Source organism: Sorex araneus, chromosome 6 (genome assembly GCF_027595985.1).
Source record: "Sorex araneus isolate mSorAra2 chromosome 6, mSorAra2.pri, whole genome shotgun sequence".
Classification (NCBI taxonomy): Eukaryota; Metazoa; Chordata; class Mammalia; order Eulipotyphla; family Soricidae; genus Sorex; species Sorex araneus.
The window spans coordinates 120,392,602-120,405,909 of NC_073307.1; the positions used below are offsets into that span (position 1 = coordinate 120,392,602).

Consider the following 13,308-nt stretch of genomic DNA (forward strand, 5'->3'; position numbering starts at 1 on the left):
GAGGAAGGCACGGCCCTTCCGGGAGCGCATGAGCCCTGGGACTGGGAGTTATTTCAGTACCTATCGGGGAGCTGTCTGGAGGGGCTCTAGATGGGGCGAGGTGCAAGAACAGCTCCAGATAATGGTGCGCATCTGGAGGGGATCTAGACGTGGTGGGAGTCTAGAGGGGTCTAGCTAGGGTGGCAATCTGGGGATCTAGATAGGGTGTAAGTTTGGAGGGGATGTAGGTATGGTGGGAGTCTGGGGATCTAGATAAGGAGGAGGTTTGGGGTATCTGATATGGTGGGAGTCTGGGGATCTAGATATAGTGGGAGTCTGGGGATCTAGATAAGGAGGAAGTTTTGGGAGATCAGATATGATAGGACTCTTGGGGAATCAAGAGATGACAGGAGTCTTGCAGGGGTTCGAGGTCTAACTTGCCTGTCTCTTTCCAAAGGACACAAATGGGTCAGGCACAGGGACATCAGCCTCCTCCAAACTCCATCCTGAGGACAGACACAGCTGAGCTTTCCCTGTCTCAGTCCACTATCAGCCGAGAAATGGTGGCTCCATGTTGACAATGGAGGCACAGTGGGATAACACAGGCTCCGAGGATGACCGCTGACCAACCCCCAGCTCAGTGACCCTGTCAAATCCTCCTCCTCTGATCCCTTTGCTTTTGAGTTTTGGGAATACATCTGACTGTGCTCAGGGCTTACTCCTGACTCTGCTCTGCGATCACTCCTGGCAGTGCTCACCGAACCATATAGGATGCTCGGGATTGAACCAGGGTTGACCACATGCAAGGCAAGCATCTGACCCTTGTGCTTTGCTGACCTACATCAGACTCCTTAACCTTCTCTCGCCTAGAAGATGCAGCGAATGACAGTGACTTTGCAGTCACAGTGAACTGAACACACGATGGCTTTTAGATGAGTGTGTGGCCAAAGAAAGATGCCCAGAAAAGATGCCCAATACCTCCCCTTTCACTCTATGTGGGTCGTTGGCTTTTGGAGAGGAATGGGAGAGAGCTGGAATTTAACGCTTTGACTGCTTCTTAGTTTAGCCTCTCTTCTGGGGTTTCATCTTGTTTTCCAGAAACAACTCATAGCAGAGTGGGGACTATCTCTGCTTTCTTCCTGGCACCTGGCGTAGGACCCAACACACAGTAGGGCTTCAACCAATGCTAAATGACTGCCTGTATTATCCTAACGATCGAATCCTTGTGAGGCTGTATAGTCATACGTCCATAGTGCTGTATGAATAACTGTTCATTTTATAAATGAAAACTGCTCTTTCTATTTACCAATGAGCATGCGAGGTGAAATGACACGCCCATACGCAAACAGACTACAGTCAAACCGCCAGGCTCCACGGCCAAATCCCAGGCTCTTTTCCTACCTCACCTCATTCCACCCTGCTTTCCGGATTCCTTATACATCATGTCCTATTTTCTGTGTTTTTTTTTTTTTCTTCCTTCCTAGCCAGTGGGGCCATCCCTAGTTGTAGAATCATCCCTGAATTTTATGACTCATATCTGAATCACAGAACTATTTAATAGTTGAAAGGGACTTTAGATGTCAGCTTGACCTCCCACCATTGTGGAAATTTCCTCTCCAATATTTAGCTAGACAAGACTTGAATGCCTCCAGTGATGGAATACGCTCCTTCCCCCTCTTGAATTATCAAGCGCTATGACGGGGCTGCTTTGAGTCACAGTTCCACATCCCTTGGGCCAATAGGCTTCGCCTTGGTTTCCCTCTGAAAATACCCAGAGTGAATCAGATGCCCCTTCACAAAACAGCCTTTCAGATATTTGCAGGCAGGCAGCTCACGCGCCCTCGGGAGAACTCTTTGCTTCAGGGAAGCTGTTTAGGGCTACCCCTAGGCAGGCCTCCATCTTAAACCATCCCAAGAGGGCCAACCTCAGTGCTTGGGGCAATGCCACCCCCTACTGGAGAAGGTATGAATTGCACTAAAGGGCTCAATCATCACAGGTTGCCCTGAGGGGCACCAGGAGACACAAGGTGTGAATAGAATCATTGTTTCATTTTATTTAGTTTTTGGGGTGCTTGGGGCCCTCTCCAGGAAGAAACCCTGTGGTGCTGGGAACTGAACCCAAGGCTCCCGCCGCAATGCATGCGCTTCCGCCCTTTGAGCACCCATGAGCCTGTACCGCTTGTTTTAGAGTCATTTCTTTTCAGCCACACTTTGCTGTTTTCCGTGTTTCTCCGGAGCGTGTTACTGATGCACACTGTAAACCTCCTTGCCAAGGACGAGGTTTCTGACAAGCTACAGTTTGTCACTTCAGACTTGTATTTAAAAAAATATTTTGGAGGGGCTGGAGCGATAGTGCAGTGGGTAGGGCGTTTGCCTTGCATGCGGCCAACCCGGGTTTGATTCCCAGCATCCCATATGGTCCCTGAGCACCGCCAGGAGTAATTCCTGAGTGCAAAGCCAGAAGTACCCCTGTGCATCGCCGGGTGTGACCCAAAAAGCAAAAAAAAAAAAAAAAAATTTGGAGAGGCCTCCTAACCAGTGCCCAGGGGCCCAGGGGCTCTGCCCAATGCTGCTGGTGCAGGGAGACTTCCAGCAGCTCCATGCAGGGGCCTGAGGGTGTGGTCCTGCAGTGCTGAGTCTACCCTGGTCAGCCCTGTGGCCTCAGAACCACACCTATGCTGGGGGACCGTGTGGTACTGGGGGTTGATCCAGGATCAACCACAAGCAAAGGATGTGCCTTAACTCCTACGCTATCCCTCTGGCCCTTTAATTAATCGAAAAATATTTTTCGATTAATTAAACGGCCAGCGATTAAACACAAGTCCTCCTCATGCAAGGCCTAGGCTCTGCCATGGAGTCACCTTCCTAGCTGTTTCTTTTATCATTACTTCATTTTGGGGCCACGCCTAGTTGTTTTCAGCTCTTACTCCGGACTTTGTGCTCATGGGTCACTCCTAAGAGGGCTGGGGATGGAGCCAATAGGACACATGCAGGCAAGTACCTTCCCTGCTGTCCTTTCTCTCCAGCTCCTGTTAGAGATTTTTAAAAATTTTTATCTACTTATTTTTGTTTTTGGGTCGCTCCTGGCAATGTTGAGGGCTTACTCCTGGCTCTGTGCTCAGGGCCACTTCTGGAGGGGTTCAGGGGACCACATGGGGTGGTGGGGATTGAACACGGCTTGTCTGCATGCATGGTGAGAGCCCTAACCTCTATGCTATCTCTCTGGTCATTTCTGCCTCCTTTTGAAACAAAAATGTTTAAAAGGAGAGGCACAAAATACATTGTGTAACACTGTTATGATTATTTCTCTTTTCTATTTATTTATTTGCCCTTTGTAATATTATAAAATGGATATTCATTCTAAGAAGAGGAAAAAAATACACCTAAAATACTCATTGGAGATGTTCCTCATTCTCCTTCCTTCTGTTACTTCAACATTGTGGATCACAATCGGGGCTCTGGCCTACAACTGAGGCATGACACCATCCTGGTGTTGGAAAGCCTGGGTGCTGTGTCTGGGCTGTATCTGGGCTGTGTCTGGGGCTGTGTCTTGGGCTGTGTCTGGGGCTGTGTCTGGGGCTGTGTATGGGTTGTGTCTGGGGCTTTGTCTGGGCTGTGTCTGGGGCTGTGTCCAGGCTGTGTCTGGGGCTGTGTCTGGGCTGTGTCTGGGCTGTGTCTGGGGCTGTGTCTGGGCTGTGTCTGGGCTGTGTCTGGGGCTGTGTCTGGGCTCTCTGGGCTGTGTCTGGGCTGTGTCTGGGGGCTGTGTCTGGTGGCTGTGTCTGGGGGCTGTGTCTGGGGGCTGTGTCTGGGGGCTGTTGCTGGGGCTGTTGCTGGGGCTGTGTCTGGGCTGTTCTGGACTGTCTGGGCTCTGTCTGAGCTGTGGGGCTGTATCTGGGACAGTGTCTGGGGCTGTGTCTGGGCTGTGTCTGGGCTGTGTCTGGGGCTGTGTCTGGGCTGTGTCTGGGCTGTGTCTGGGCTGTGTCTGGGGCTGTGTCTGGGCTGTGTCTGGGGCTGTGTCTGGGCTGTCGGGACTGTGTCTGGGGCTGTGTCTGGGGCTGTGTCTGGGCTGTCTGGGCTGTGTCTGGGCTGTGTCTAGGGCAGTGTCTGGGGGCTGTGTCTGAGCTGTCTCTGGGGGCTGTGTCTGGGCTGTGTCTGGGTTGTGTCTGGGCTGTGTCTGGGCTGTGTCTAGGGTAGTGTCTGCGGCTGTGTCTGGGGCTGCATCAGGCTGTGTCTAGGGCTGTGTCTGGGCTATGTCCGGGCTGTGTCTGGGGGCTGTGTCCGGGGCTGTTTCTGGGGCTGTGTCTGGGCTGTTCTGGACTGTCTGAGCTGTGTCTGAGCTGTGGGGCTGTATCTGGGGTGTATCTGGGACAGTGTCTGGGGCTGTGTTTAGGCTGTCTCTGGGGGCTGTGTCTAGGCTGTGTCTGGGGCTGTGTCTGGGGCTGTGTCTGGGCTATGTCTGGGGCTGTATCTGGGCTATGTCTCTGACTGTGTCTGGGGCTGTGTCTGGGCTGTCTCTGGGGGCTGTGTCTAGGCTGTGTCTGGGGCTATGTCTGGGGTTGTGTCTGGGGCTGTGTCTGGGCTGTCTCTGGGCTGTGTCTGGGCTGTGTTTAGGGCAGTGTCTGGGGCTATGTCTGGGGCTGCATCAGGCTGTGTCTAGGGCTGTGTCTGGGCTATGTCCGGGCTGTGTCTGGGGGCTGTGTCCGGGGCTGTTTCTGGGGCTGTGTCTGGGCTGTTCTGGACTGTCTGAGCTGTGTCTGAGCTGCGGGGCTGTATCTAGGGTGTATTTGGGACAGTGTCTGGGGCTGTGTTTAGGCTGTCTCTGGGGGCTGTGTCTAGGCTGTGTCTGGGGCTGTGTTTGGGGCTGTGTCTGGGCTGTATCTGGGCTGTGTCTGGGACTGTGTCTGGGGCTGTGTCTGGGGCTGTGTCTGGGGCTGTATCTGGGCTATGTCTGGGGCTGTATCTGGGCTATGTCTGGGACTGTGTCTGGGGCTGTGTCTGGGCTGTCTCTGGGGGCTGTGTCTAGGCTGTGTCTGGGGCTGTGTCTGGGGTTGTGTCTGGGACTGTGTCTGGGCTGTCTCTGGGGGCTGTGTCTAGACTGTGTCTGGGGCTGTGTCTCGGGCTGTGTTTGGGGCTGTGCCTGGAGCTGTGTCTAGGCTGTGTCTGGGCTGTTTCTGAGCTGTGTCTGGGGCTGTATCTGGGGCTGTATTTGGGGATGTATCTGGGCTGTGTTTGGGCTGTGTCTGGGTTGTGTCTGGGGCTTTGTCTGGGCTGTGTCTGGGGCTGTGTCTGGGCTGTGTCTGGTGCTGTGTCTGGGCTGTGTCTGGGCTGTGTCTGGGCTGTGTCTGGGGCTGTGTCTGGGCTGTGTCTAGGGGCTTTGTCTGGGGGCTGTGTCTAGGCTGTGTCTGGTGGCTGTGTCTGGGGGCTGTGTCTGGGGGCTGTTGCTGGGGCTGTTGCTGGGGCTGTGTCTGGGCTGTTCTGGACTGTCTGGGCTCTGTCTGAGCTGTGGGGCTGTATCTGGGACAGTGGGGCTGTGTCTGGGCTGTGTCTGGGCTGTGTCTGGGGCTGTGTCTGGGCTGTGTCTGGGGCTGTGTCTGGGCTGTGTCTGGGGCTGTGTCTGGGGCTGTGTCTGGGCTGTGTCTGGGGCTGTGTCTGGGGCTGTGTCTGGGCTGTGTCTGGGATGTGTCTGGGCTGTGTCTGGGGCTGTGTCTGGGCTGTGTCTGGGCTGTGTCTGGGCTGTGTCTAGGGCAGTGTCTGGGGGCTGTGTCTGGGGGCTGTGTCTGGGCTGCGTCTGGGCTGTGTCTGGGCCTTGTCTGGGGCTGTGTCTGAGCTGTCTCTGGGGGCTGTGTCTGGGGCTGTGTCTGGGGCTGTGTCTGAGCTGTGTCTAGAGCTGTACCCGGGTTGTGTCTGGGGCTGTGTCTGGGGCTGTGTCTGGGCTGTCTTTGGGGGCTGTGTCTAGGCTGTGTCTGGCACTGTGTCTGGGGCTGTGTCTGGGGCTGTGTCTGAGCTGTGTCTGAGCTGTGTCTGGCCTGTATGGGGACTGTACAGCTGCTTTCTGGGCCCTGTGGGTGGTCATTGGGACTCAAGTCACACTGTGTGTGCTCACCATTGGTCAGCATTTGGCCACTGTCTCCCAGTCCCCCCCTTAGCTGGGGTATAGGCCACACTCACGCCACCATTCTGTGGTAGTATCCCTACCCAACCCTGGGCGTGCCAGCTCTCACCCTTCCGTCCACTCTCACTACCACGGCTCCCACTGGGAACACGTTAGAGGGAGACCAAAGGTCAGGAAAGCCCGTTCCTCTTCAAATGGAGACGAGTTAGCCGCGTCAACCCGGTCCTGCAGATAGTCAGCCTCACTTCACTCCAGCCCCGGAGCCACCGTGCTGTCAGGCTCTGCCCTGTGTGTGGAGCCCTCGGGCTTCCCAGGTGCGGGGAAGACTCACCCGGCAGCCTCTCACTGCAGCACATGTCCAGGGCCCCTCCTTGGAATTCATCAGCAGCGTGTTTCTCTCCCACACTCCTGCAACAGGGAGAGAAATGTGAGAGGATGTTGGTTGATGAAACCGCAAAGATGAAAGTCTTGCATTTCGGCTATGCCTGTCCCCCACACCACCCCTGCTCTTTTGTTTTGGTTTGGGGGGTCACACCCAGTGTGCTCAGGACTTACTCCTGGCTCTATGTTCAGAGATCACTCTTGGCAGGGGATTGCATGGGATGCTGGGGATCGAGCCCAGGCTGGCTGTGTGAAAGGTAAGAAACCTCCTGTACTATCATTCTGGCCCTTTTCTGTGTCCCTTTGAATACTACCTGTCTCACCCCGCCAGCAGGGGTTCTAGAAGACTAGCCTCCCAGAGGTCCAGCTGTGGAGGCAGGTGCAGAATTCTGATGTGGAATCAGCAGCAACAGCAGCAACCAGCTATTTTTCAAACCACCACCCCTACCACCACCACCACCACTGTCATCATCATTGTCGCCATCTTCCCAACGGAAGGCAGGCTCACGACGGTCAAGTCAGTCTTCCGCAAACACTTTATGGCATGGAGTCTTCAACACCGCCCTGCACATTCAGGATCATCACAGAGACTCAGAGAAGTGAAGGAACTTGCCCGAGTCCACACAGCTTGCTAGGGAAGCAATGGAGATGAAAGGAGAGTGTAGGACTGCAGGCTCCTTGCCTTGGCTGCTGGCAGGCTCCTTCTCTTACATTCCCAGGGGTGTGAACCGTGGGTGAGTAAGAAGAGGTCTATGGGGAAACCCAGTCTGTCTCCTGCAAATGACCCGAGCTTCAGGCTGTGGAAGGTGACAAGCAAACTCTTCTCCAGAAATAGTCTCTGTATATATTTGCAGCTCCTAGCTGCTCTGTTTCTTGATGAAATCAGAAAATCCTCTGATTTCTCTTTAATTGGATATGTGTGTTGTGGGGTGGGGGGGAGCTGCTCCTGAGCAGTGCTCAGGGGTGTTGAGTTAACTCTCAGCAATGTTTGGCCAGTCAGGCTGTACAGGTTAATATCGGGACCTGCTGGTACAATGCCGATAAGGGCCAGTGGTGCTGGGGGCCACCAGAGCCACATCTAACAGTGTTCAAGGGGGGTCACGCAGTGTTGGGGATTGAACTCAGGCCCCTGCACATATAAGGCATGTGCGTCGATTCCTGAGCAATATTCCTGCCCCAGAAAAAAAATTGTTTTTTGCGGGGGGAACACTCCTGGCTGTTCAGGACTGACTCCTGGCTGTATGCAGGGATGATTTCTAGTTCTATGCCCAGGAATGATCCTGGGGGACCCTAGAGGTGCTGGGGATCAAACCAGGTTGGCCATGTATAAGGCAAGTGCCTCACCAGCTATCTGTACTATCTCTCTGTCCCCAGAAAAAAAATTCTTTCATTTAGGTGTGTGTGTGCGTGCATGTGCGAGTGTGTGTGTGTGCGAGTGCGCGCGCGCGTGTGTGTGTGATGGAGGGATTAAACTCAGGTCTCATGCATGCAAGACATGAGTTTGCCATTCTGCCATAACCAAATCCAGAAAGTTCTTTGACCTCACACAACTCAACATAAAAAAAAGCGAGCAACTGCATAAAAACCCAGAAAAAGACCTGGATAAAGGCTTCTCTAAAGTCGTCCAGATGGTCCCGCACAGACTATATTCCACACGGCTGATTGTAAGCGAAATGTGAACTCAAGTCACACTGATTCGATTCCTGACATCACAACACCAACCAAACAAAAGCCCAGGAAAACCCACGATAAGCTAAAACCTCAGCTGGCGAGAATGTCTGTGTCAAAAAGACTGGAAATAACCTTGCTATTGGTCGAGCTGTGGGGAAAAAGAAACTCTGGAACATGGTTGGAAGTGATATAAACTGGTGCAACAGTTATAGAAAATGAATTCCTTATAAGACGGAAATTCCATATGACTCTAGCTTAAGTATCTAGGAGAAATATTGCCCCTAGCCATTTTCCAAGAACAGTGAAAACATTAATTTAAAGACTGATTTCATCCCTATGTTCAGCATTATTCACAACAGCCAGAAACTGCAATCGACCTAAAGGTAACAATGACTGACAGAGGCAGAGAGACAGTGCGGAGGTTTTAAGGTTTGCATACAGATACAGCTACGACAGTTTGAATCCCAACCCCATATATCACTCCTGAGCACTACCAGGTATAGTCCCTTCATATAACTAGTGTGGTCTCTTCTCTTCCTCCCAAATATAAGATATTTAGAAAAATGACTGATAAAGAAATTATCAGAAATTACGGTACAGACACTAAAATATACTACTCAGCTATTTAAAAAAAGGGGGGGAGGGCTAACAACTGGATGGATTTAGAAGCAATCCTAAGTAAAATAAGGAAATGTAATAAAAGAACCTGATGACTTCTCTTAGCTGTGGAGCGTGAAGAGTCAAAGCAAGTGAATGAGGCAAGAAACAATAAAACTAACCCTGAGGCTGGGTGAAAACCACGGTGGGTGGGAAGTGACGGGGAATGAGTGAAGGCTCTCTTGGGTGACACGGGCAACTGCTATTACATTATTTTATTCTCTTCTCACTCCAGTTTGTAGGATCTCTGAAAAACCCTGAGTATTACATGAATAGAAGGGTATGAAGCCGGTCCCCCCCCAATTCCATAATATTGTAAGCCAGCAATGAACTCATTTTAAAAGGGATAAAGAAGAAAGGCACTTTCCTAGCCTAGGAAGTGTCCACCTTTTCTGTGAGAAAAGGCTGCAGGAAGGAGCCAGATGACGGGCATGTCCTAAAGGTCCCTAAGATGCTCAGGGCGGGAAGAGGATGCCCTACTTAAGCAATGGCCTGAAATACAGCTATGGGCTCTGGTGGCCCCACAAGCTCAGGTCTCTGAGCTGGACACAGAAGGAGGCTGTGTTCTCTGTGCTCTCCTTGCAGTTTTCTTTCTTTTTTTTTTTTTTTGAGCACACCTGATGGTGCTTGTGGATCACTCCTGGAGGAGCTTGGGGGACCATATGTGGTGCCAAGGATCAGCTGCGTCGAAGGCAAGCACCCTACCTGCTGTTTTATCCCTCCGGCTCCTCTCCCTTGGAGTAACACACCTCCAGGGGGGCCTGGACTCTGTGGCTGAAGACCCTGCATCATGGTGGTCCCAGTGGCCTGAACAAAGGTCCAAAAGTCTCTGTCGATGCCGAGGACCTAGGGCTGCCTCCTTCCTGCCTGTCTGTCTGTGTCTCAGTGGGGAGAATGTCTATCCAGACAGAGAGATATCCCAGGGCCCTGCCAGTTTCAGCTTAAATCAGTAGGATCTGATTTTGAAAACTAGAAAGTGAAAAAAAAAAACTTGAATAGCATCTCAAGGTCATCTGTCCCCAGACCTGAGACCTCAGCCCAGCATTATAGAGCCTTCTAGTCTGCTCCCGAGGCCAATTTCAGGCCCAGCTGCAGATCCGAAGGGATAAAAAGCACACGGGCAGGTCCTGGTGCCCCCAACTGCTATTGCATTATTTTATCCTCTTCTCACTCCAGTTTGTAGGATCTCAGAAAAACCCAAATCCCTGCTTCTCGCTCTCCTGAAAGAACAGGTCTACTGCAGTCAGGGCCCTTGAAATGTCTTCTATATTCATCCACTTTTCATTCTTTCCATTGCCTTAATTTTGCCCCGTGCCCAGATCTCTTTCCTAAGTGATTCTGGCAGGTTTGAACTGGTCTCAGGGTGGTCTCTAGAATATTCTCCATGTTGCTCCTATATCTATATCTATACGGCTTCATAGGCTGTACATCAGTGGCCGGAGCAGGCTGAAACTAGAATCAATTCTTCCGGGATGGAGCATATGTATAAAAGCCTAGGTTTGATTTCCAGCACCTCATGAGCACTGAGCCCTGAGCCACAGTAGCCCCTGAGCACTGCCAGGTGCGATCCCTAAACCAGGAAAAAAAATGTTCTTTCAAAACTCTGTCTTCTAGGGCCAGAGAGATAGCACAGTGGGTAGGGTGTTTGCCTTGCACACAGTCAACTGGAGTTAAATCGCTGGCTCCCTAGATGGTCCCTGAGTCTGCTAGGACTGATCCCTGAGTGCAGAGCCAGGAGGAAGCCTTGAGCACCAAAAATAAACAAACCCTCAATCTTCCTTGTATTATATGATCCTCTCTGAAAAATGCTTCATCATTAATATTTGTATATTTTGGGGGGATGTTACTCCTGGCTCTGTGCTCAGAGGTTGCTCCCACAGTGCTGTAAACTCAGCTTGGGCACCTTAACCCAACACTCTGTCTTTATACCCGCTATGATATCACTCCATCCCCCAGACAGAACTCTTTTAATAGAGTTTGCCAGATCTTTTTTCCCTCCTTTCCTCAGGGGGTGGCATCAACAGCTACTCCCAGGTCCGTGTTTGGGATGCTGGGGACCGTGTGATGCCTGGGATCCAACCAGGGTCTCTTGCAGGCAAAGCATGTGTGCCAACCTGTTGAATGATCCCTCCAGCCCCCAAATGTGCCTGGTCTGGCATCATCCTGGCTTAACGCTCCAAGCCTATTTCATGCCCCCTTTTCTCTGACTTGTGAACCCTGGCCACACTGGACACTCTTTATGGTGCTTTGTACAGGCTTTTCCTTCAGCCCTCTCCCCAGGTCTACTTCCCAGTGCCCTTTATTCAGTACTTGACACAATTCAAAACATCATCTTAACTTACACCATCATTTCATTAACAGATTTCTCTTGTTCCCTCCCTCCCTACCTGCCTCCCATCTCCCTCCCTCCCTTCTCCCTCCCTCCCTTCCCCTTCCCCCTCCCCTCCCCTCCCCTCCCCTCCCCTCCCCTCCCCTTCCCTTCCCTTCCTTCAATTCCCGTGGACACAGTTACAAGGTTGTTCATGACTGGGTTTCAGTCACACAATGTTCCAGTACCCATCCCTTTACCAGTGTACATTTCTCATCACCAATGTCCCCAGTTTCCCTCTTCCCTCCCCACCTCCCCCCAGCCTGCTTCTATGGCAGGAATATTTCTTCCCTCTCTCATGCTCTCTTTCCTTCTGGGTATCATGGTTTGCAATATAGGTACTGAAAGGTTACCATGTATGTACATCCCTTTACATACTTTCAGCACTGAGTTCTCATCCAGAGTGATCGTTTCCAACTATCACCGTCCTACTGGTTCATTGCTATTTTGTTTGGGGACCATACGAGGCGGTGACTGGAGGACCCATGAGGTGCTCTATTAAACCTGGTGCTCCAAGAGCCAGAGTGACAGTACTGCGAGTAGGGCATCTGCCTTGCACCCAGCTGACTGAGGTTCGATCCCTGCCGCTCAATATGGTCCCCTGAGCCCTGCCAGGAGTTGATCTTTGAGTGCAGAGCCAGGAGTACTCCCTGAGCACTGCCGGATATGCCTCCCGAAACAAAACAAATAACACCCCCTGGGATTCCAGCGTGTGCCCCCACCCTTTGAGCCACGTCCCCAGCCATGACGAACACCTCTCTCAACCGGATATGGAGGGTGACCACTGTTTAGTTGCATTTGTTACTTCAATATCTCATTCAGTGCCTGGCACCTTCCCTGGCTCAACAAGACCAAACCAAACTAGTTGAATAAGCAGATGTTCCCCCACTCCAGAAACCTTAACCTGGCTATATCTGTGCTGCCCGTGGGCAGGTCTTTGTGAAGCCACCCAGAAACCTCCTCAGTCAGCACCCTCTCCACAGCTGCTGACCAGGGCAGAGAACCACCCAGCAGAAGGCCCTCATTTAGCGGAGAGGGAAAATGAGACCAACAATGCCCCTCTGGCCACCCCCAGTGGCCACTGGATGGGAATCAGGAACACCTACTCCTGACCTCTCCATCCCGAGTCTCTTCTTTCTTTATCCTAAAGTGCACCCCAGTGGCCCCTGGCAGGTGCAAAGGTAATGAAAGGCACCCCTGGGTGACTCACAGCTGCGCCCATACCTTCCATCTCCCGGACCCCAAGCTGTGCTGAGAACAGCTCCGCGCAGCCTATGTGGATCGGACTCTATAAATAAGCTTCCTAGAAAATGACTAATTTCATAATCAGGAACGCAGCAAGAGTAGCACCTCTTGTTTGGAGAGGAAAACGGAACAGGAGCCCACTGCTTCCAGCCCTGCGGTCAAAGGGTTCTGGGCTCGCAGCCTCCACCTGCGTGTCGAGGCCCCGCTGGGGAGGGTTTGCATTCAGCTGGCGGAGTGACAGCCCCTCCAGGTTGCGGGGAGCAGTGTCTGTGGGGGGGAGGTAGGGGAGGGGGAACGGTCTCCCGCCTCCCTGCCATGCTCAGGAGCTGCTCACTGTAGCTCACTGCGGGCTCCTTGCTCCTTTTCCACTTCTACCAACCAAAAGAGCAGAAAACACGCCTCCCAGAACAGGGAGCAGCAGCTCAGGGGGCTACTTCCTCTCCGCTGAGAACCAGAGAACCCCGCAGAGGCAGCGACCTGGAGGTCACTCAGCCTGGGGACAAGGAGAGGGGAGAGCGGCTTTCCCAGAGCCACTGCCACTTTCAACAGGGCACTGGGACAGAAGGGTCGGGCCCTTCTCCGCCCGGCGGCCAGTGCTCTGGGTAGACACTCCGCAAACATGACTGCACCCACACCTGACTCTGTCTGTGTCTCCCGGAATAAGCCCCGCTGGTGGTGGGGAGGGGGAGGAACGGATCTGTAGCAGGTTCTTGCAGGATGTCAGAGGAGGGCAAGACTCAGAAAGGCAGGGTGCAGGGGGTGGGGGTGGGAGGACGGCACTTCTTCCACAGTGAAGCAGTGAGAGCAAGGCAGGAGGTCCCCGGGGTGGGAGAAGCTGTGCTAAGGGGAAGCAGGCTGGTCAGAATGGGGGTGGGGGATGGAGGGGCGCTGCTGA

At 52.7% G+C, this 13,308-nt stretch overlaps 1 protein-coding gene across 2 annotated transcripts in view; it reads right to left on the reverse strand.

The window, feature by feature from the left end:
* Window positions 1-13,308, reverse strand: part of PTPN5 (protein tyrosine phosphatase non-receptor type 5) — a 66,027-nt gene that overhangs the window by 29,823 nt on the left and 22,896 nt on the right. For both annotated transcript variants that reach the window (XM_055141241.1, XM_055141242.1), the window contains exon 2: window positions 6,423-6,499. In XM_055141241.1, coding sequence (XP_054997216.1) covers window positions 6,423-6,499 — 77 coding nt within the window. The remainder of the gene's footprint in view (window positions 1-6,422; window positions 6,500-13,308) is intronic.